This window comes from Physella acuta, unplaced genomic scaffold (genome assembly GCF_028476545.2).
Source record: "Physella acuta isolate Inbredline_101_S28 unplaced genomic scaffold, ASM2847654v3 ptg000622l, whole genome shotgun sequence".
Taxonomy (NCBI): Eukaryota; Metazoa; Mollusca; class Gastropoda; family Physidae; genus Physella; species Physella acuta.
In genome coordinates, this window is record NW_026732141.1 from 315,949 (window position 1) to 336,899 (window position 20,951).

The 20,951-nt window shown below is 42.4% G+C and overlaps 1 protein-coding gene across 1 annotated transcript in view; it reads right to left on the reverse strand.

The window, feature by feature from the left end:
- Nucleotides 1-1,735: 1,735 nt before the first annotated feature.
- Nucleotides 1,736-20,951, reverse strand: part of LOC131948042 (uncharacterized) — a 69,076-nt gene continuing 49,860 nt past the window's right edge. Inside the window, exons 17-26 of the mRNA XM_059309508.1 lie at nucleotides 10,925-11,120; nucleotides 9,990-10,074; nucleotides 9,500-9,690; nucleotides 9,113-9,271; nucleotides 8,772-8,899; nucleotides 8,359-8,621; nucleotides 6,764-6,833; nucleotides 6,296-6,492; nucleotides 3,840-3,967; nucleotides 1,736-3,338 (exon numbers count right to left, since the gene is read on the reverse strand). Of these exons, the coding sequence (XP_059165491.1) occupies nucleotides 3,135-3,338; nucleotides 3,840-3,967; nucleotides 6,296-6,492; nucleotides 6,764-6,833; nucleotides 8,359-8,621; nucleotides 8,772-8,899; nucleotides 9,113-9,271; nucleotides 9,500-9,690; nucleotides 9,990-10,074; nucleotides 10,925-11,120 (1,621 nt within the window). The 3' untranslated portion in view covers nucleotides 1,736-3,134. The remainder of the gene's footprint in view (nucleotides 3,339-3,839; nucleotides 3,968-6,295; nucleotides 6,493-6,763; nucleotides 6,834-8,358; nucleotides 8,622-8,771; nucleotides 8,900-9,112; nucleotides 9,272-9,499; nucleotides 9,691-9,989; nucleotides 10,075-10,924; nucleotides 11,121-20,951) is intronic.

A 20,951-nucleotide genomic window follows, 5' to 3' on the forward strand; every position in this document is an offset into this window, starting at 1 on the left:
GGGAGAGATTAGCTGCAGCGTCAGCAACAGTGGCTACAGGTAGCAAAGTTAACACGAGAGAGAGTAGCTCTAGTGTCAGAAAGAAGTTGCCACAGGTAGCAAAGTTCACACATTCGACACGAGAGAGAGTAGCTCTAGTGTCAGAAAGAAGTTGCCACAGATAACAAAGTTCACACATTCGGCAAAACTTGATCTGGCAACCCTCTCTCCATCTTTGAAACACCGCTCGCCGAGCTATAAATAGCTTATCAGTTTGTTTACAAACATAGCATAGATTTTCGTGGGTTACTGCCCTTAGACTACAATGTGTTCTAACTCCGAACACCCGGACACAAAGATATACGTGTCCTGTTGCACTACCTCTACACGTGATAAAAATAAACACAATTAAAAACACGTCATGATTATTACAATTGTATATAACTTTATGTAGTTTATTTATAAGTTTTAGAACGTTTAATTACTATTGAATATAATCTGAAACACACACACACACACAAACTTCGCTGTATTAAATCCTAAATTAGACTATATTAATTTTTATCGATGTTTCATCGTTCTTTAATTTATGACATTTTATTTTACTTATACCTGTAAATTGTAATCTACACATTTTTTTAAAATACCGTAATACAAATATATTTAAGACAAGTAATCAAGAATTACCAATACAAATTCTCGACTACTTCACTGCACATGTTTACAAAGAAAACCACATACAAGTGCACCAAAGATTACGTTTGGTTTATCTGCAGCCACATACGTCACCATCCAACTGTCATACATCAATACAACAACAGAGTCATGATACATTTTGTAAACAAAACATAATCAAAGAGAATGTAAAAAATCAAATGGTTTAACTACTGTATACACCTTTGAAAGTCTTCTCCTTGAGCTTACGGAAGATGCTGGTGGTGGAGTAGAGTTGAGGAATAGGCGAAGCATCATTGGTTAATGTACTCATAACACAGCCAATGCTACACTTTGTTTCTCAACTTAATGGAACTAAACTTCACCGAACAGAACTGAACTTGAAAGCAACTGTTCAAACTGTTTTTGTAACTTGCGATCATCTGTCCTCACAGCTTTTCTTTTACTGACCTCGGTGTTTATAGCAACTCTTTCATCATCTTCCTCTCTCACACGCAGGCTGTTTGAAGAAAACTGTCAGAGATTCTGTGTGTCTCAAATCTTACTCGATTCCTTGTATCTCAAATCTTACTCGATTCCTTTATCTCAAATTTTACTCGATTCATTGTTTCTCAAATTTTACTCGATTCCTTGTTTCTCAAATTTTACTCGATTCCTTGTATCTCAAATCTTACTCGATTCCTTGTTTCTCAAATCTTACTCGATTCCTTGTATCTCAAATCTTACTCGATTCCTTGTATCTCAAATCTTACTCGATTCCTTGTATCTCAAATCTTACTCGATTCCTTGTATTACAAATCTTACTCGATTCCTTGTATCTCAAATCTTACTCGATTCCTTGTATCTCAAATCTTACTCGATTCTTTGTATCTCAAATTGTAATCGATTCCTTGTATCTCAAATTGTATTCGCATTTCAAAGCAAAATATCGCTCGATTGACGGTTCGGAAAAAAAAAAATCTCGTACATTGGAACATTTGTAAGTCGGTTACACAAGTACATGTCTTGACACCATTAACATTCCTACAAGCTATAGACATAAAAACAAAAAACAAGGCAACGTTTCTGGATTTCATTTTTTTATTTTACTTTTTTTTAAAATTCCAGACAGAAAAAAAATAGATTTCTCATTTCCAAAAATAAAATGAAATAAAACGTTTGAACATTAGATAAACTGTAATACAGAATCCTAACATGGGTTAGTCCTTATGTACTGTAGTAGACAGCAATGCATCTTATACCACGACACATGCATTACTGGTGTGCCACTGTTGATGGCTGGTGGAATACAGTGCAGTCATTTACCATCTGTGTACTGTATTGTGGGATAGTGCACTGCTCGTGTTATGTGCACTTTAATCATATACATCTAGTGCACTTTGTCCCAGTACACTGCTGCTGCATTCTGTGCAATACTGATGCACCAACTACACAGTCTATGCACTCAGTTGATGTACTCAGTACACAGCTGATGTACTCACTACACCGTCTATGTACTCACTACAAGTCTATGCACTCAGTACACAGTCGATGTACTCAGTACACAGCTGATGTACTCAGTACACAGTCTATGTACTCAGTACACAGTCTACACACTCAGTACATGGCTGATGTACTCAGTACACAGTCTACACACTCAGTACATGGCTGATGTACTCAGTACACAGTCTACACACTCAGTACATGGCTGATGTACTCAGTACACAGTCTACACACTCAGTACATGGCTGATGTACTCAGTACACAGTCTACACACTCAGTACATGGCTGATGTACTCAGTACACAGTCTACACACTCAGTACATGGCTGATGTACTCAGTACACAGTCGATGTACTCAGTACACAATCTACACACTCAGTACATGGCTACCATTGGTGTGTAAAATCTGCACCAGGTTTTAAGGGAGACAAAAAAAAAATCAACAGATCAGGAAAATCATTGGTAACATTTTGTTTAAGATTAACTATCCTACATTAAATTAAACCTAATGCAAAATATAGCCCAACTTCATAAACCAATTGAAAATGATTCATGAAAATAAAAATTGTGTTTGATTTGTCTTTTTGCATTGTTTTAAGTTAAATTACAAACCACAGAAATGGATGCTATAATTACACAAATTTATGAATACCCCACTTCATCTTGATTAATAAAAAGTGGTTCATCTTCAGAAAAATGTTTCCTATAATATAAAAAAATTTCAAACCAAGAAAGACTGTCACATTTCTTACAAATATTAATCCATTGTGAAGGGAGATAATTACTTAAATGATTTTTAATGAAAACAAATTAGATGAGTTGTTTCCCCTACCTCACATTTTTATCCCTTTTCAAAATATTTGTTTTTATAAAATTTTAATTATAAAAAACTGCACGTTTTAAAAATTATTATTTAAGTTAATGACACTCCATCATAATTACATAATTTTTATTGCTCTAACTCGAAAGCACTTTTTGAGAGTCTGTTTAAACTGGGAGCTAGGCTGATAGGGTGCTCTCCCTGCGACTGCCGGGTTTGATGATGACTGAGTCGCCGGTGTAGGTGTGGTTGACGAAGCTGGGCAGCGTGCGGCTGTGGTTGATGCTGCTGTTGGAGCTGGAGGAGCTGGGGGACAGCTGCTTCTGGCGGTGCTGGGCGCCATTTTTCTTTGTGCAACACGCCGCGCACCACTGGTCTCGTACCTTAGGGTGGACAGGTGAACACAGGTGTTTAGATAACACAGGTGTTTCGGGAACACAGGTGTTCAACTAACAGAGATGTTTATTGAACTGTTCGTGTATTTCAATTACTTCAATGTGTATGTGTTAAAACCAGTAATGTGTTTTCCTTCTTGTGTCTAGATCATGTAACCACACAAATCAGCCACATGAAACCACATTATGTAACCACACGAACCAGCCACATGTAACCACATGAACCAACCACGTGTAACCACATGTAACCACATGATGCAACCACAGGAACCAGACACATGCAACCACACGAACCAGCCACATGTAACCACAGGAACCAGCCACATGTAACCACACGAACCAGCCACATGTAACCACAGGAACCAGCCACATGTAACCACACGAACCAGCCACATGTAACCACACGAACCAGCCACATGTAACCACACGAACCAGCCACATGTAACCACACGAACCAGCCACATGTAACCACACGAACCAACCACATACCTGCTTCCTCCGTGCCACCATGAGCACAAAGATGAGAAACCCCTGCAGGGAGCTGAAGATGGTGAAGGCGTATTGGAATGGCAGGCGGGCGTCTTCAACAGCCAGGAACCCAAACAGCCAGGTTAAACCTAAAGGATGGCAAGTTTAACACTCAGGTTAAACCGGTAGAATGTCAAGTTTAACAGTCAGGTTAAACCTGTAGAATGTCAAGTTTAACAGTCAGGTTAAACCTGTAAAATGTCAAGTTTAACAGTCAGGTTAAACCTGTAAAATGTCAAGTTTAACAGTCAGGTTAAACCTGTAGAATGTCAAGTTTAACAGTCAGGCTAAACCTGAGGGGATGTCAAGTTTAACTTTCAACAGTCAGGATAAACATGAAGGGATGTCAAGTTTAACTTTCGACAGTCAGGTTAAACTTGTCAACAAGGAAGTGTCAAGTTTAAGGTTAGGATACAGTTAAACAAGAGGGAAGATTTGGTCAAATGGTAGAGTGTTCGACTGTTAACCCAAGTTTTGATCCCGTGTTTGAGTCGGTAGGACGTCATGAGCCCAAACAAAATGACAGTGACGTCCAAACAAAATGACAGTGACGTCCAAACAAAATGACAGTGACGTCCAAACAAAATGACAGTGACGTCCAAACAAAATGACAGTGACGTCCAAACAAAATGACAGTGACGTCCAAACAAAATGACAGTGACGTCCAAACAAAATGACAGTGACGTCCAAACAAAATGACAGTGACGCCCAAACAAAATGACAGTGACGTCCAAACAAAATGACAGTGACGTCCAAACAAAATGACAGTGACGTCCAAACAAAATGACAGTGACGTCCAAACAAAATGACAGTGACGTCCAAACAAAATGACAGTGACGTCCAAACAAAATGACAGTGACGTCCAAACAAAATGACAGTGACGTCCAAACAAAATGACAGTGACGTCCAAACAAAATGACAGTGACGTCCAAACAAAATGACAGTGACGTCCAAACAAAATGACAGTGACGTCCAAACAAAATGACAGTGACGTCCAAACAAAATGACAGTGACGTCCAAACAAAATGACAGTGACGCCCAAACAAAATGACAGTGACGCCCAAACAAAATGACAGTGACGTCCAAACAAAATGACAGTGACGCCCAAACAAAATGACAGTGACGTCCAAACAAAATGACAGTGACGCCCAAACAAAATGACAGTGACGCCCAAACAAAATGACAGTGACGTCCAAACAAAATGACAGTGACGTCCAAACAAAATGACAATGACGTTAACCTATCGAAGAACAATTTGTCAACGATGTCAAAAGGACACTGTATTGAGACATGACTTTCTCGGCAGGACACAAATGGTGGTCCTGTCTTACCTAACAAGACAAATATAGTGGACCTGTCTTACCTAACAAGACAAATATAGTGGACCTGTCTTACCTAACAAGACAAATATAGTGGACCTGTCTTTCCTAACAAGACAAATATAGTGGACCTGTCTTACCTAACAAGACAAATATAGTGGCCCTGTCTTACCTAACAAGACAAATATAGTGGACCTGTCTTACCTAACAAGACAAATAAAGTGGATCTGTCATACCTAACAAGACAAATATAGTGGACCTGTCTTACCTAACAAGACAAATATAGTGGTCCTGTCTTACCTAACAAGACAAATATAGTGGACCTGTCTTACCTAACAAGACAAATATAGTGGACCTGTCTTTCCTAACAAGACAAATATAGTGGACCTGTCTTACCTAACAAGACAAATATAGTGGTCCTGTCTTACCTAACAAGACAAATATAGTGGTCCTGTCTTACCTAACAAGACAAATATAGTGGCCCTGTCTTACCTAACAAGACAAATATAGTGGACCTGTCTTACCTAACAAGACAAATATAGTGGACCTGTCTTACCTAACAAGACAAATATAGTGGACCTGTCTTACCTAACAAGACAAATATAGTGGACCTGTCTTACCTAACAAGACAAATATAGTGGACCGGTCTTACCTAACAAGACAAATATAGTGGTCCTGTCTTACCTAACAAGACAAATATAGTGGACCTGTCTTACCTAACAAGACAAATATAGTGGACCTGTCTTACCTAACAAGACAAATATAGTGGACCTGTCTTACCTAACAAGACAAATATAGTGGCCCTGTCTTACCTAACAAGACAAATATAGTGGACCTGCCTTACCTAACAAGACAAATATAGTGGTCATGTCTTACATAACAAGACAAATATAGTGGATCTTTCTTACCTAACAAGACAAATATAATGGTCCTGTCTTACATAACAAGACAAATATAGTGGACCTGTCTTACCTAACAATGTCTTACCTAACAAGACAAATATAGTGGCCCTGTCTTACCTAACAATGTCTTACCTAACAAGACAAATATAGTGGCCCTGTCTTACCTAACAAGACAAATATAGTGGCCCTGTCTTACCTAACAAGACAAATATGGTGAATGCGGCCTTGAGGTTTGTCTCCCGTGTCTTGCTGTTGGCCTGGGTACTCCGGAGTCCCTTGGGTCGGGTCACCAGACTGACGATGATGACGAAGAACATGATGATGTTGAAGAGAACGATGATGCCCACTGGCAGGGCGAAGGCGTAGTAGAAGGCGTGCAGGTCCATCCAGCAACTGCGGGGAGAGAGTGTACTCACGAGGTCAAGGTCACGACACCAAGGTCAAGACATCGAGGTAACAACACCAAGGTCACGACATCAATGTCACGACACCAAGGTCAAACACAGATACATCACATCATTGTTTAATGTTGTAAGGAATTAGGTTATAAGATCAAACACTAATCAACACGTAATTGATTAGTTGTAAGAAAGAACTCACTAATTTGACCAAACAATTGAGCCCTAATGAGCACGTAATTAATTAGTTGTAACAACGAACTCACTAATTAGACCGCCCAAGGTAAAGGTTGTAGTCTGTGGCCAACACTGCGATGACAGGCAACAGGGGTAGACCTGGAGAAGACATCAGGGTGGGGCTCGGGTTAAACGGTCAACATTTGGTTAGGTTTAGCTTGGGTTAAATGGTCAACATTTGGTTAGGTTTAGCTTGGGTTAAACGGTCAACATTTGGTTAGGGTAAGATCGGATCAACATTTGGTTAGGTTTAGCTAAGGTTAGATGGTCAACATTTGGTTAGGGTAAGCTCGGGTTAAACGCTCAACATTTGGTTAGGTTTAGCTCGGGTTAAATGGTCAACATTTGGTTAGTGTAAGCTAAGGTTAGAAGCTCATCATATGATGAGATTGTGAGACATTTCAAAGTTAACCCAGCCCTGAGAAGTCGATGGAGTGGAGTGGGGTGGGGGACAGTACACACGGCCAGGCGTGTACCTAGTGCTATCTCAGCTACTACATCGGCCATTGGACTCTCTGGTGTGTTTCACACTGCATGCTGGATCTCTGTGTTGTCAGTGGGGGTCATTTGTGGAAACTTACCCGACAACAACATGGACAATCACACAAACAATCACACCACGTCAACCAGCACAACAGCGACTACACTAACAACTAAAACAACCACAATCAAATCAATGTCAGCCACACATGGTCTAAAAATGCGACTCATCCCACACATATAAGAAAACTGTGACTCACCCCCTAACCACACGTATTCTAAAAGTGTGACCCCCCCCCTCCCCATATATATTCTAATCGTGAAACTCACCTCCCCCTCCCCACACGTATTCTAACCGCGCGACTCACCCTCTCCCCCCCCCCCTTCCCCAAATATTCTAACCATGCGACTCACCACCCCTTCTCCTCACATATTCTAACCGTGCGACTCACCACCCCTTCCCCTCACATATTCTAACCGTGCGACTCACCCCCCCCCCCCCAAATATTCTAACCGTGCGACTCACCACCCCTTCCCCTCACATATTCTAACCGTGCGACTCACCCCCCCTTCCCCTCACATATTCTAACCGTGCGACTCACCCCCCCCCCCCAAATATTCTAACCGTGCGACTCACCACCCCTTCCCCTCACATATTCTAACCGTGCGACTCACCACCCCTTCCCCTCACATATTCTAACCGTGCGACTCACCCCCCCCCCCAAATATTCTAACCGTGCGACTCACCACCCCTTCCCCTCACATATTCTAACCGTGCGACTCACCCCCCCCCCCAAATATTCTAACCGTGCGACTCACCACCCCTTCCCCTCACATATTCTAACCGTGCGACTCACCACCCCTTCCCCTCACATATTCTAACCGTGCGACTCACCCCCCCCCCCCCAAATATTCTAACCGTGCGACTCACCACCCCTTCCCCTCACATATTCTAACCGTGCGACTCACCACCCCTTCCCCTCACATATTCTAACCGTGCGACTCACCACCCCTTCCCCTCACATATTCTAACCGTGCGACTCACCACCCCTTCCCCTCACATATTCTAACCGTGCGACTCACCACCCCTTCCCCTCACATATTCTAACCGTGCGACCCACCCCTCCCCCCACATATGACTCACCCCAGGCCGGCAGCACGGTCTTGAGGGTGTAGCGTGAGATGTAGGTGCCCAACACCTTGACGAATGTCAGGTACTGCAACACGGCCTCTATCAGCATCCAGGCGAAGGAGACCAGGATCAGGTAGTGGAGCAGGACGGAGACGGTCAGACACACAGGCCGGATGCTCGTCTGCTTCACCCCCACCAGGAAGGTCGTCTGGAAACACAGGAGGGCTATGGCCATGTTGAATAACGTCTGCTGGGCCCGACCCTGGCGGAGTTTTCTGGAAGGACCAGACGGTTAGAGGGACAGTGATACAACCGTGTAAGGGGGACAGTGATAAAAGTTAATAAAACGGTACAGGGGGGGGGGGGGGGACAAGTGCCAGGTACGGCCAGGTGAAACGAACAACCTACAGCCTGTGTGTACTCACTTGAAGGCCAGAAACGTGATGATGGTGATAGCCAGACCAAATATGGACAGGCCGATGCCAATTAGAGAGAGAATACTCAAAGACGTCTCGTTTTCAGCGGAGATGGGTTTCTCGTCTCCATAGAAGTCCTGGAGTCAACAGACAAATGATTACTGCTACACGTGAGCAATAACGTGCGATATGGCTACTTAAACGTGAAATTCTAGATTTTTAAATGTAACATTTAGACATAAATCTAACAAAATGTTGACTGTAGACATAAGGAAAGTTTTTAAATTGAACATTTCGACATAAATCTAACAAAATGTTGACTGTAGACGTAAGGAAAGTTCCAGACTAACCAGCAGGATGGCAAAGTTGGTCAGGTGATCACACAGACAGACGTCCCGCCCGTTCAGGGTACCGTTGTAGGTACACCCCTGGTCCGACCACCTGGGGGTGGGGCCGCTCTCCGTGTCCCAGTAGACGCACCTGGTTCGTTTCTCTCGGTCCTTGTCGTCCTGAGCAGTGGAGGGGGGGGGGGGGGGCAGAGAGGGAGGGAGAAATGATCAATGTGGGTGGAGAGAGAGAGAAATGATGTGACTTATCAATGTGGGGAGAGAGATAGAGACAAATGATTTGATTGGTCAATGTGTAATGAGAAACGAGTTAAAATATTGCTGGCCATAGAGAATGTTGTAAATATGCTACAAGCAACAATAAACGAGAAGTTTGGAGCGACACGTCACCAGGAAGGGTTTGAAGACCAGCCGGACCTTCTCCTGTAGCCCGACGATCTTGAGACCCCCCAGACTGGCCGAGATGATGGGGCTGTTGAGGGTGCTCTGGGGGAAGGCTGTCTCGCTGGCCGTGAACAGGGCTGTCTTCCTGTACAGGAACATGGTCAGCCTCAAGGACTTGTCCGGGTCCTCTTTGTACACTGGGGGGGGGGGGGGGGGGGCGGGGGGGGGGGGGGAGAGATCACTATTATGAAATCACATGTTTAACATTGGTACAAATAAGACGTCAAACGGTAAAAAAGCTCTAATGTCTTTTGAGGTACTAACGATATTCAAAACAAGACCCAGAAAATATGTCCATTCATCATACATTCACATATGTGCGGGGTAAATTTTCATTTGATATAACACTTGATAAAACATATAACAAACAAGTCCACTTGATATAACATATAACAAACAAGTCCACTTGACATTACATAAAGCAAATAAGTCTTACTTCTCATTGAGTTTTTGACAAGACTTTCTGGCAACTCAATGGCGATATCAAAACCTGGCAAGTTTTGTTCCGACCAAGTGCGGTTCTGGGATGGAAAAAATATAAACACAAATAAAATGTCGTGGTCAAATGTTTGCATGCAGCAAACCTCAGGTCGTCAAGAGAAGAGTAGGCATCAAGTGAATCAGTGAATCGGACCCAGCTCCACAGAACTTGATAAATCGTATTTGTCTACTTGATAAATCATATTTGTCTACTTGATAAATCATATGTGTCTACTTGATAAATCATATTTGTCTACTTGATAAATCATGTTTGTCTACATTGGACAGTGGTTGACTGGACAGAGGCAGGGAGAGTGTTAGACCAACTCTACTCTACTTACTCTATAAGTGTTGAGTAAATCACTGACCACCGCCATATCATACCTTGATAGTGAGATTACGAGGTTCTGACAGGGTTTAGAAATAACACTGTCCACAATCACGTACCTTGATAGTGAGAATGCGAGGTTCTGCCAGGGTTTAGAAATAACAGTGACCACAATCACGTACCTTGATAGTGAGAATGCGAGGTTCTGCCAGGGTTTAGAAATAACAGTGACCACAATCACGTACCTTGATAGTGAGAATGCGAGGTTCTGCCAGGGTTTAGAAATAACAGTGACCACAATCACGTACCTTGATAGTGAGAATGCGAGGTTCTGCCAGGGTTTAGAAATAACAGTGACCACAATCACGTACCTTGATAGTGAGAATGCGAGGTTCTGCCAGGGTTTAGAAATAACAGTGACCACAATCACGTACCTTGATAGTGAGAATGCGAGGTTCTGCCAGGGTTTAGAAATAACAGTGACCACAATCACCTACCTTGATAGTGAGAATGCGAGGTTCTGACAGGGGATCAAACATGCAATAACTACCATCACCACCTACCTTGATAGTGAGAATGCGAGGTTCTGACAGGGGATCGAACCAGCTCTCCGACTCCGTGGCGCCGAAGCCAATGACGACATCACCGGAGCTCTTGATGTTCCAGAGTTCCATGGCCACGTTGGGGGTCACGTACCGCACCCGGGGGTCGGACCCCATGTCCACCTTAGAGCCGAAACTTTCAAGGTCAGCCACAAGTCTGTCGGGAAACAAGACACAATTAAAGACTTTATTAGATTTGATTCACTAACCAATTCAGACCGACTTCTCCTTTTTTAAAACAATTCAGCTAAGTTTTTTAAGTCAGCGAAAACGATATCCGACATGCTTTGTGTTGTGTTGTTGTATATTGCCTAAAACATTTGATGTAAGGTGCAGATTTGTGTTGGCCTTTTGCTCGTGGTGACCTTTTGCTGGTGGTGACCAACAGAAAAGGTGACCAACGAGATGGTGACAAGAGGAATGATGACCCGTGAATTGGTGACGCCGAGGTACACTATGGATGGTTTACAACTTCACCATCCCGAGATGAAATAAGTCAAAAGTGAAGAAACGTTTTGTATTGACACAAACAGAAATATCTAAACAAATGTTTAGACATCACGCCTTCCTCAGATTCTGTTAACACAGCTACTTCTATAATGATTACCTGGGCACATTATAATTTTTTTTTTCACTGACAAGGCGTCCACCTAGCTAAGGTGAGTACTTGACCCACGTGAGGGGTAGGAAAGGCGACTTGGCCTAGCACTGACCACACTATGTACGAGTCTGCCGATGTCACAAAAACATAAGCTCTACTTCATCTGCCCTATTTGACCGTCAAGTCCAAAATACCTTCACTTTTTACTCTTTACTTTAATGTCTAAAAAAGTTCAGATGTTTGAGATGATTTATGTGATATTAGATAAAAAAAAAAGTCACATGGCCATGGAACCAAGTCACAGCCATCTGCCCAAAACGTAACTCCAATTAACTTCCAAAAAGTCACACTGACAGTATTCTTCAAAAAAAAAAAAACAATTTAAGTTTTTACATGTATGTATGTACAGAATGCTAGAAAAGACAACTCTACGACAACTTGTCTAACCGTTCAAATTTTAATAAGTAGCCAATAAAAATTTAATAAAGAAAATTCTACTACGACTTCAAGCTTTCAAAAGATTTCAAGCAGCAGATAAACAATTGAGTTAGAGAGTACCACGTTCTAATTTTAGCGACACGAGCACTGGACGTTGAAGGGTTATGCGTCGGGTCATCTGTTTATAGGCCAATCGGTTGACACTTTTTTTTACGCGGGATAGCTATACGGGAACAAGTTAAAAATACATGTGACGTTACGTCTGCGACTGGGAGGAAGGGGGTGGGGGTGGGGTGAGGGCTGGAATGTGAGAATTGTTTTTTTTTATTCCCGAAAGGTACAATGTTATAAGACTGCTACATGTAAGAGTAGCATGGCCGCTACAAAAAAAAGGGGGGGGGGAGAGATAAAATTTCGGGGGGTGATGGACGCTGGTTGAAGCCGATATTGTATTTATAAATTCTATTTCAACGGGGTAGATGTGCTTGATAGATACTCAGTGCATTAGGCCTAAAGTTTGCGTGGAGTGGGTGGAGACGGTGGGGTAACTAATTATTAAGGTTGGAAGGATTCCGAAGGATAGTGTCAGAGGCAGGATTTTGTCGTGGTCGGGGTGGGTTTGGGGTGGGGTGGTTAAAAATATGTCCATGTACTGGTCCTGTAACCACAAAAAAAAACGTTAAATTGTGGTTTTATGGCATTTAAAAGTTACCAGCACGAGCCAGACGGTAGCAGAAACATTACGATGTCACAAACTTAAAAACTTCCGATGTGCACAGTGTTCAATATTTTATTCAAGCGGTTCTCAATTTCTTTTTCTTCTCCAAGATCAAACACGTATGTGTAAAAATAAAAGCTTAACTGATTGTAAATAAAGAAACCGATGTATCTCCATGTTTTTGTGTTTACATGGTTTTAGAGATAAATAGCTGAATCAAAGTGTAAAAATAATAAACTTACTATAACCCTAGGTCTAATTCCAAAGACTGAGAACCGTTGGGCCTTAGGGGAGTTTTGGAACAGTTTGTGTAACAATACAGAATCTACACAGCGGGGTCGCAACATTGTGGGTAAAACAGGGATTTATTCGAGCCGGGGTCTAACTTAGAGAATGTTATACACGTTTTTCACGTTGTTTTTTTATAAATCCAGGGAAGGGGGTCTGGTGATCCCTCGAGACAGTGTAAGTCCATGGTATGGGGGTCTTATGACCCCTAAAGCCATAGCTAGTTCTCTCCCATTTCTTGGCTCTTGAAACGAACGTCTCAAAATGAGATATATCTTTTTTGTTGGTGTAAGTAATGATGGGTTGAAAGCTACCCCCCCCCCCTCCCCTGTCACTCACCCCAGCACACAAAAATACACGTGATTACAACGTGATTACAGCATGATTACATCGTGATTACAACGTGATTACATCGTATTACACATGATTACAGCTCAGACTGATGGTATTTTAAAACCCTCTGCTTTTCTTAATAAAAATGTTTACAGTAATTATCTGCTCCTTTTCGGCCTTTTCTTTTTTTAGACATGTCAAAGTGGTGGCAACATGGTGTGTACAAACACACACACATTCAAACACACACACTCACACATTCACACACACTCACACACATACTCACACACACTCACACATTCACACACACACTCACACACTCGTACACACACTCGCAAACACACATACATACACACACACTCACACACGCGCGCGCCCACGCACACTCACACATTCACACACACACTCACACACATACTCACACACACTCACACATTCACACACACACTCACACACATACTCACACACTCGTACACACACTCGCAAACACACACACATACACACACACACTCACACACACGTGCGCCCACTCACACATACACACGCACTCACACATACGCACTGACACTCGCACACTTGCACACACATAAACAACTACACACACATACAAACAAGGACGTCAAACTATATCACACATATTCCATTGCCCGCACATACCCACATATACCTACACAGGCGCAGATTATAGTTTAGGTTATGCCTGTTAACACTGATCTTTTGTTTAGGACCTGATCAGTGACAATGATCTTTTGTTTAGGACCTGTCCAGACCATATCTCACCACTTTAAATAAAAATACCCCCCCCCCCCCCAGTTTAGATAAGCTTCTTTGATTCCTTGCATGACAATACGACTGACATTCCCACGCCAGTAGACTTCACTAAATTACTCCAGCCCCTCCCCCCTCAGTTCTCTCTCACCCTACCCCCCCCCCCCCACCACACACACATTCCCAACTCTCCTTAATACCCTTACAAAACGGATTGGAGCTCTAGAATTAATTGCCTATTGACGTAAGCTCCTAACGGTGGGGGTGAGGGAGATACGGCTAGGAAGAGCTTCACTGAGGTAGGGGGGATATGGCAGGGAGGTGCTCTACTGGAGAGGGGGGGGGTGAGATAAGGCAGTGAGGGCTCTACTCAAGATCTGCTTGCATCGATATTCAAATGATACGTTTGACTTTCCATATCGGTTATTTCTCCTCTGCATTTCACGGCCGTTATTACAAGATGATTTATTCAGTCATGGGGTCTCACAGGGACGGGCCAACGTTGCTTCTCGTGCCACTCCATTACCCCCCCCCCCCACCCCCACCCCATCCCCTCCCAACTTAGCCCGTCCACGGACCTCCATATGGATGGGAATTACAGTAGTTATGTAAAGATTGGCTCCGTAGCTGTAAGATTATATTGACGGCTCTATGGCTCAGGCGGTGCAATCACATATGCTGCAAGATGATCGTATGTTTAGACAGTCAATCGTTGTGTACGGTTTAGACAGTCAATCGTTGTGTACGGTTTAGACAGTCAATCGTTGTGTACGGTTTAGACAGTCAATCGTTGTGTACGGTTTAGACTTTAGACAGTCAATCGTTGTGTACGGTTTAGACATTCAATCGTTGTGTACGGTTTAGACAGTCAATCGTTGTGTACGGTTTAGACTTTAGACAGTCAATCGTTGTGTACGGTTTAGACAGTCAATCGTTGTGTACGGTTTAGACAGTCAATCGTTGTGTACGGTTTAGACAGTCAATCGTTGTGTACGGTTTAGACAGTCAATCGTTGTGTACGGTTTAGACAGTCAATCGTTGTGTACGGTTTAGACAGTCAATCGTTGTGTACGGTTTAGACAGTCAATCGTTGTGTACGGTTCAGTCTTTAGACAGTCAATTGTTGTGTACGGGTGCTAGGGTAGACAGAGCACCGACAGGGCCCTGAGCTAAAGCACCGACAGAGCCATGAGATAGACATAATTTAGTTCTTCAGATTTTCTTTAGATCACGTGATACAGTTCGGTTGACATAGCGTGTATATGTTGGTTTGTCTTGGACTTTGGGCTCGACAGTATTTTATATCTCGCAAGATATAGCTCGTGTTTCTACATGTAGCCAACATAGCTGTTAGTATTTAATGTTGACAACATACCTGTCAGTATGTGACGTGTACACAGTATATCTGTCAGTATTTAACACACTGACAACATATTTGTCAATATGTGGCATGTACACAGTATTTCTGTCAGTATTTAACACACTGACAACATATTTGTCAATATGTGGCATGTACACAGTATATCTGTCAGTATTTAACACACTGACAACATATTTGTCAATATGTGGCATGTACACAGTGTATCTGTCAGTATTTAACACACTGACAACATATTTGTCAATGTGTGGCATGTACACAGTATTTCTTTTAGTATTTAACACACTGACAACATATATGTCACTATGTGACATGTACATTACATATCTATCATCACTCCACATTGTGTAGTGTCAAATGTTTGTTTAAAATAACATTATTTAAAACAAATCGTTCCATCAATAAATCAGCAGAAGTGACCTAACGTTTGTTGTATAGATCTGTAGACACCATTTTTGTTCCATTAACGCCCCAATTAATCGAACATGTTTTAAAGCGCGCCGGTTATGAATATTTATCAGACAATTCGTTTGGCTGTCATTTGCATTCCCCCCCCCCCCCTCTCACCGCGACTCCCCAGACACACACACACACACCCCACATTCTGTTCACACGGGGGTCACGACCCAGATATTGAGAAGGGCCCGGAAACGACAAAATCACGTGATTCTCCAGCCGCAGCCAATGGGTACAGGAGAGGAGAGTTACCTGCCCCTGACTCAAACATTCATGAGAAAACAAAACGGGATGGCTGCGCTTTCGATCAGGGATTTATAATTAACCATGGCGTTGCCGGGTAATTAAGATTTTTTAATGAGTTTTGTTCTCCAGATCTGACCCGGGGAACAGGTACAGACTAGCAGGTGTGGGGCTGGTTTATTATTTAACATGGAGCTAACGATGACAAATTCATTGGCCAGTCATCGATTGGAAGTTAACTTTAAGTAACACGTAACAGTAAACAGTTAACATTAGGTAACGTTAGGTAACAGTTAACTCTAGGAAACAGTTAATTTGAGGTAAACAGTTAACGTTAGGTAACGTAGAGTAACAGTTAACATTTAGTGTTAACTTCAACTTTAACTGCGTGAAAATCTAATGGTCAAATTATCATCTGATAGAGTTAATATTGATCTTAAGACTAGAAATAGGGTAGGAGGAGGTCACTCGCTATTTTAGAAAATATTCCCGCACCAAAACACAGGATGGCGGTAGACTTACTGTGGGCCTACCCATAACTTGCCCAATGGTAAAGAACCCAGGTACAAGAATGCACGCAGACGTGAACTAAAAGCACTCGGCATGGATACGACAGCTAGGGGGTGGACGTGACCCACTAATTTACCGTCCTAGTCCTAATGTTATAGACGGCAGCACAGAATGTCACCGCACTCTTCATCCTGGGTAGGCATACAGTAGGTCTTCTACCATCCTGGGTAGGCATACAGTAGGTCTTCTACCATCCTGGGTAGGCATACAGTAGGTCTTCTACCATCCTGGGTAGGCATACAGTAGGTCTTCTACCATCCTGGGTAGGCATACAGTAGGTCTTCTACCATCCTGGGTAGGCAAACAGTAGGTCTTCTACCATCCTGGGTAGGCAAACAGTAGGTTTTCTACCATCCTGGGTACATGTCCCATTAATCAAAGAAAGCTTTAGCGAAGTACGGTGACCATGCTAGGTAAATTTGCCCGCACCATGTTGTCATACTAGAGACCCATGTCGCCAGAAAGAACAGAACCTACGTCACGTAAAGAACATGATGTTCTCAGTATTTGATCAACATCTGTAAGTTAACATGGCGTCGTAAAGTGGAGCAGCCGCCCCACCATCTCTCACCCCCACCGCCTTCCCGCCAAATTAACTGGTTTTAAAACACACGTCTGCAGAGAGAAGGACGGGGATAGGGAGACGGAAGGGAGACGGAAGGGAAAAGGGGGGGGGGAGAGAAAAAAAACAAGAGACCAAACTTGTGTGCATGTCAGATGGTCCATCACACCTGGTCTAGCTTTCTGACGTCAGTGGTAACCTCCGCTGTAATGTCACCTTGACCTTGTAGATAGCAGTGGGGAATGTGAAGTACTTCGTGTGGAACACAATGACTGCACTCATCATGCGACATCAAATTACTTTAGGTTACTGATTGGTCAATCAAGATTCGCTGAGTTGGTTCTATAAAGCGCCACTTTTAGGGGTGGGGTTGGGGTGTGTAGGAGGGGGTGGGGCAAATAACAGGGTGCTGAGTTGTCAGGTGCAGCCAACCCTGAGCTTAACGAGTGAGTAGTTTTGTTTACGGCGCTCAAACAGTGTGTCTAAAATTAGAACGGCTACCGTGATAAATGACGTCATGGACATGCGCGTCACTGTGTCAATAAAAGATGATAAGCGTCCAGAATAATATCAATGATGTCATAATGCTATTTTTAGATACAGGGACATTAACGATGTGATCAGCTGTAATGTCAGAATCTTAGTTCTCGTGTCAAGGTCGACTAGTGTCAGTCTCCGCGCGCTACGGGGTCAAAGGTTGTGTGATAGCACAGGCCGTTACGTCACCGTGTGATCGCCTTGTTACGGCCTTGTTGTCTAATTAATTAACTGGTGTTGATTGTCAAAATTAGGCGTAAGGTTTCACCGTACAGAGAAAGTTTCAAAGACGTGTAAAGTGCACAACATACATAACAATGGGCACTACACACTACACAGTGCGACACAACACACCAGATGGCAGTCGTGTGATGTGCGAAATATCCTACTTGACACCCCATACTACTGCACCTCCACACCTGGAGATGGAGCCTCCTTCCAACCCCACTCGTGGGAGTAAATTTCCCTCCCCCTCCCCGGCAGTAATTCCCTCATTCCCACCCACCCAACCCCATTCATTTCCATTGATCCCTGCTTCCCACCCCACCCTCTTGCACTTGATCCCCTCCACCACACCCCTTGCAGTATGCCCCACCCCCGGCCATATGTCCCACCCCACCTCTACAGTATTTCCCATGCTGTAGCATGTCATTAACCTACTTGAGTCCCAGATAAAAAGTGCCGCTAAACATTTGTTGACCAGCACGTACCGATGTGCAGAGAGAAATGTCGCTGTTGTCGCTGGTGTCGCTGTTCACTTTTGACACTTGCACCTCGGTGTGTCTCAAGTTCATTTATCCAGCCGATAGCAAGGGTTCTCAAACTTTTACAGTAGCTCACTTTGGATGTAAGGGTGCTAACGTTTGTAGGGGTGCTGAGGTATGTAAGGGTGCTCTCATCTCCCGATGACAACATGTTACAGGACCGCTCGCGTCCCCACATGCCAACATATCTGTCACCACACAAATTAAAATGGTCAGGTTCGTGTAGCTAGCATGCGTAGCTATTTTAGCTAGCACTAGTTGCTGTGTTAGCTAACACTAGCTACCGTGCTACCAGCATCAGATGTGATCCACTGACCTACTGAGGGTGTCTGCACTACGATCACGTGAACATATCATTAGCCTGTTAGCCCGTTGTATTTGCCTTTGTTAATTAGAAGTGTCGAGAACATTCTATAGGAGGGGGTGGCTGGATTAGTTCTTGAAAGGGTACGTGTTAATGTATGTGTACACTAACCCATTACTGCGTGTAACCCAAGTGTGTACATTACATTCTGGTACACTTCAGTGGCGGAACTAGAAAAATTGGGCCACCCCGCACAAATTTTTGTTAGGCCCCCCTCATATATATATATATATATATATATATATATATATATATATATATATATATATATATATATATATATATATATATATATATATATATATATATATATATATATATATATATATATATATATATATATATATCAAACACGACATGCGAACATAGGATATTCATTGCTGGCCTGTTCGGGTTTTCAAAAAATTGTGTTTTTTTTCAATTAAAACAAATTACAACATCATGCCATGTGTGTAAGTGCATTAGTGAGTTTTGAGAAGACAAGCAGTGAGTTTTGTAAAAATCAGTTTTATTTTATTTCTGCTACAAGACCTCGTATCCTCTAGTCGTTCAAAATAATATAAACCATGAAAGCATTGTATGTAAGTTATGGTGTCTCGTGTTATGTTTATTTTCATGTTTTTTTTTCGAATTTATATTATTAATTTTAAATACATTTCCTTTTTATACAATGTTATTCATAAGTAAGTACTTTACAAACAAATTATAATTAAGAGAAGTAATTGCTTTTTAATTTGTTTAGTACAAATCTATTAAAAGGAGCTAATGAGCACCCTTATTTGACTATTTAAAAAAGGGAAATAAGTCATGGAAGTGGTTTGAACGTTTGCTTAGCTTTGATAAGTTTGATTGTAGGAGAAAGGACTTGGCTTTCACAGTGGTTTAAAAACAAAGGGAAACATATACAAGAGCGTGGGATGGTGTCTATAGAAGCTACGGTTATCTTTTTTACAAAACAACCATCAAGTAAAAAAAAAGCAAGGAAATTATTTTTTTTTAAATATAAAAAAATTATTTTGGTCGGATGTGGGCCCCTAAATGGCGTGGGCCCCCCGCATTGCGGGGTCTGGCGGCACTGTAGTTCCGCCCCTGGTACACTTTCACACAAACACACAACGGCTGGTCTTGCTATGTGGTAAAACCTCATTAACCCTTTAGGTAATGCAGTGCTTGGTCGGGTGTGTCTAATACTGTAAGATTTACATTCACATTGCTGCCTTTTCTTACACTTACATCGTTAATTTTGTTAAATATTCAATAAATAGCTGATGATTACAACTAACAATAGCATTGGTTTTCTTAGAACGAAGATTTTGTCCAGATTTGATAAATTCCAACACTATTTTCGCTAATTATATCCATATAACTTTATTTGAGGCGCTCAAAGTAGATTTAATTAGATCTGCTAAATTCGACATATTCCAACGAAAATTGATTTTCTTACAGCCTCATTTGATTTATTCCAACCAGCATAGATTTAATCTAAACATATTTTATCGCCGTTGATCATTTTACTCCACCAAAATTGTAAATAAATCCGTCATAAATTTTGCTTAACACGTGCGACTCTACAGCTCATCTGACAATAATCGCGTCCATCTTTGACCTAGATAAACTGGGCCAGGATCACGTGCCACATACAACTTCCGGGTTATGTATCAGCAGGCACGAAGTAGTTCCGGTGTAGCACATCCCACCAGCAGTAGCAGACGTGACACCACAGGCACTGCTAGAGCAACATTTGTCTAGCGTCACACTCGTGAATGGCCTGCACGTGCAGTGCTGGGAATCTATTCTGCTGAGTCAGCCTTCAATGTATGACTCAGGTAGAATGGTACAAGTTAGTTATTTTAGGCGGTTCTAGATATAAAAAGTTAGAACTGGTCATTGAGACGAGTTCATTGCGCCAATGTAAACAAACCAGGTCTAACTGTTAGCGGTGGTTGTTGGACGAAGATAGCGGTGGTT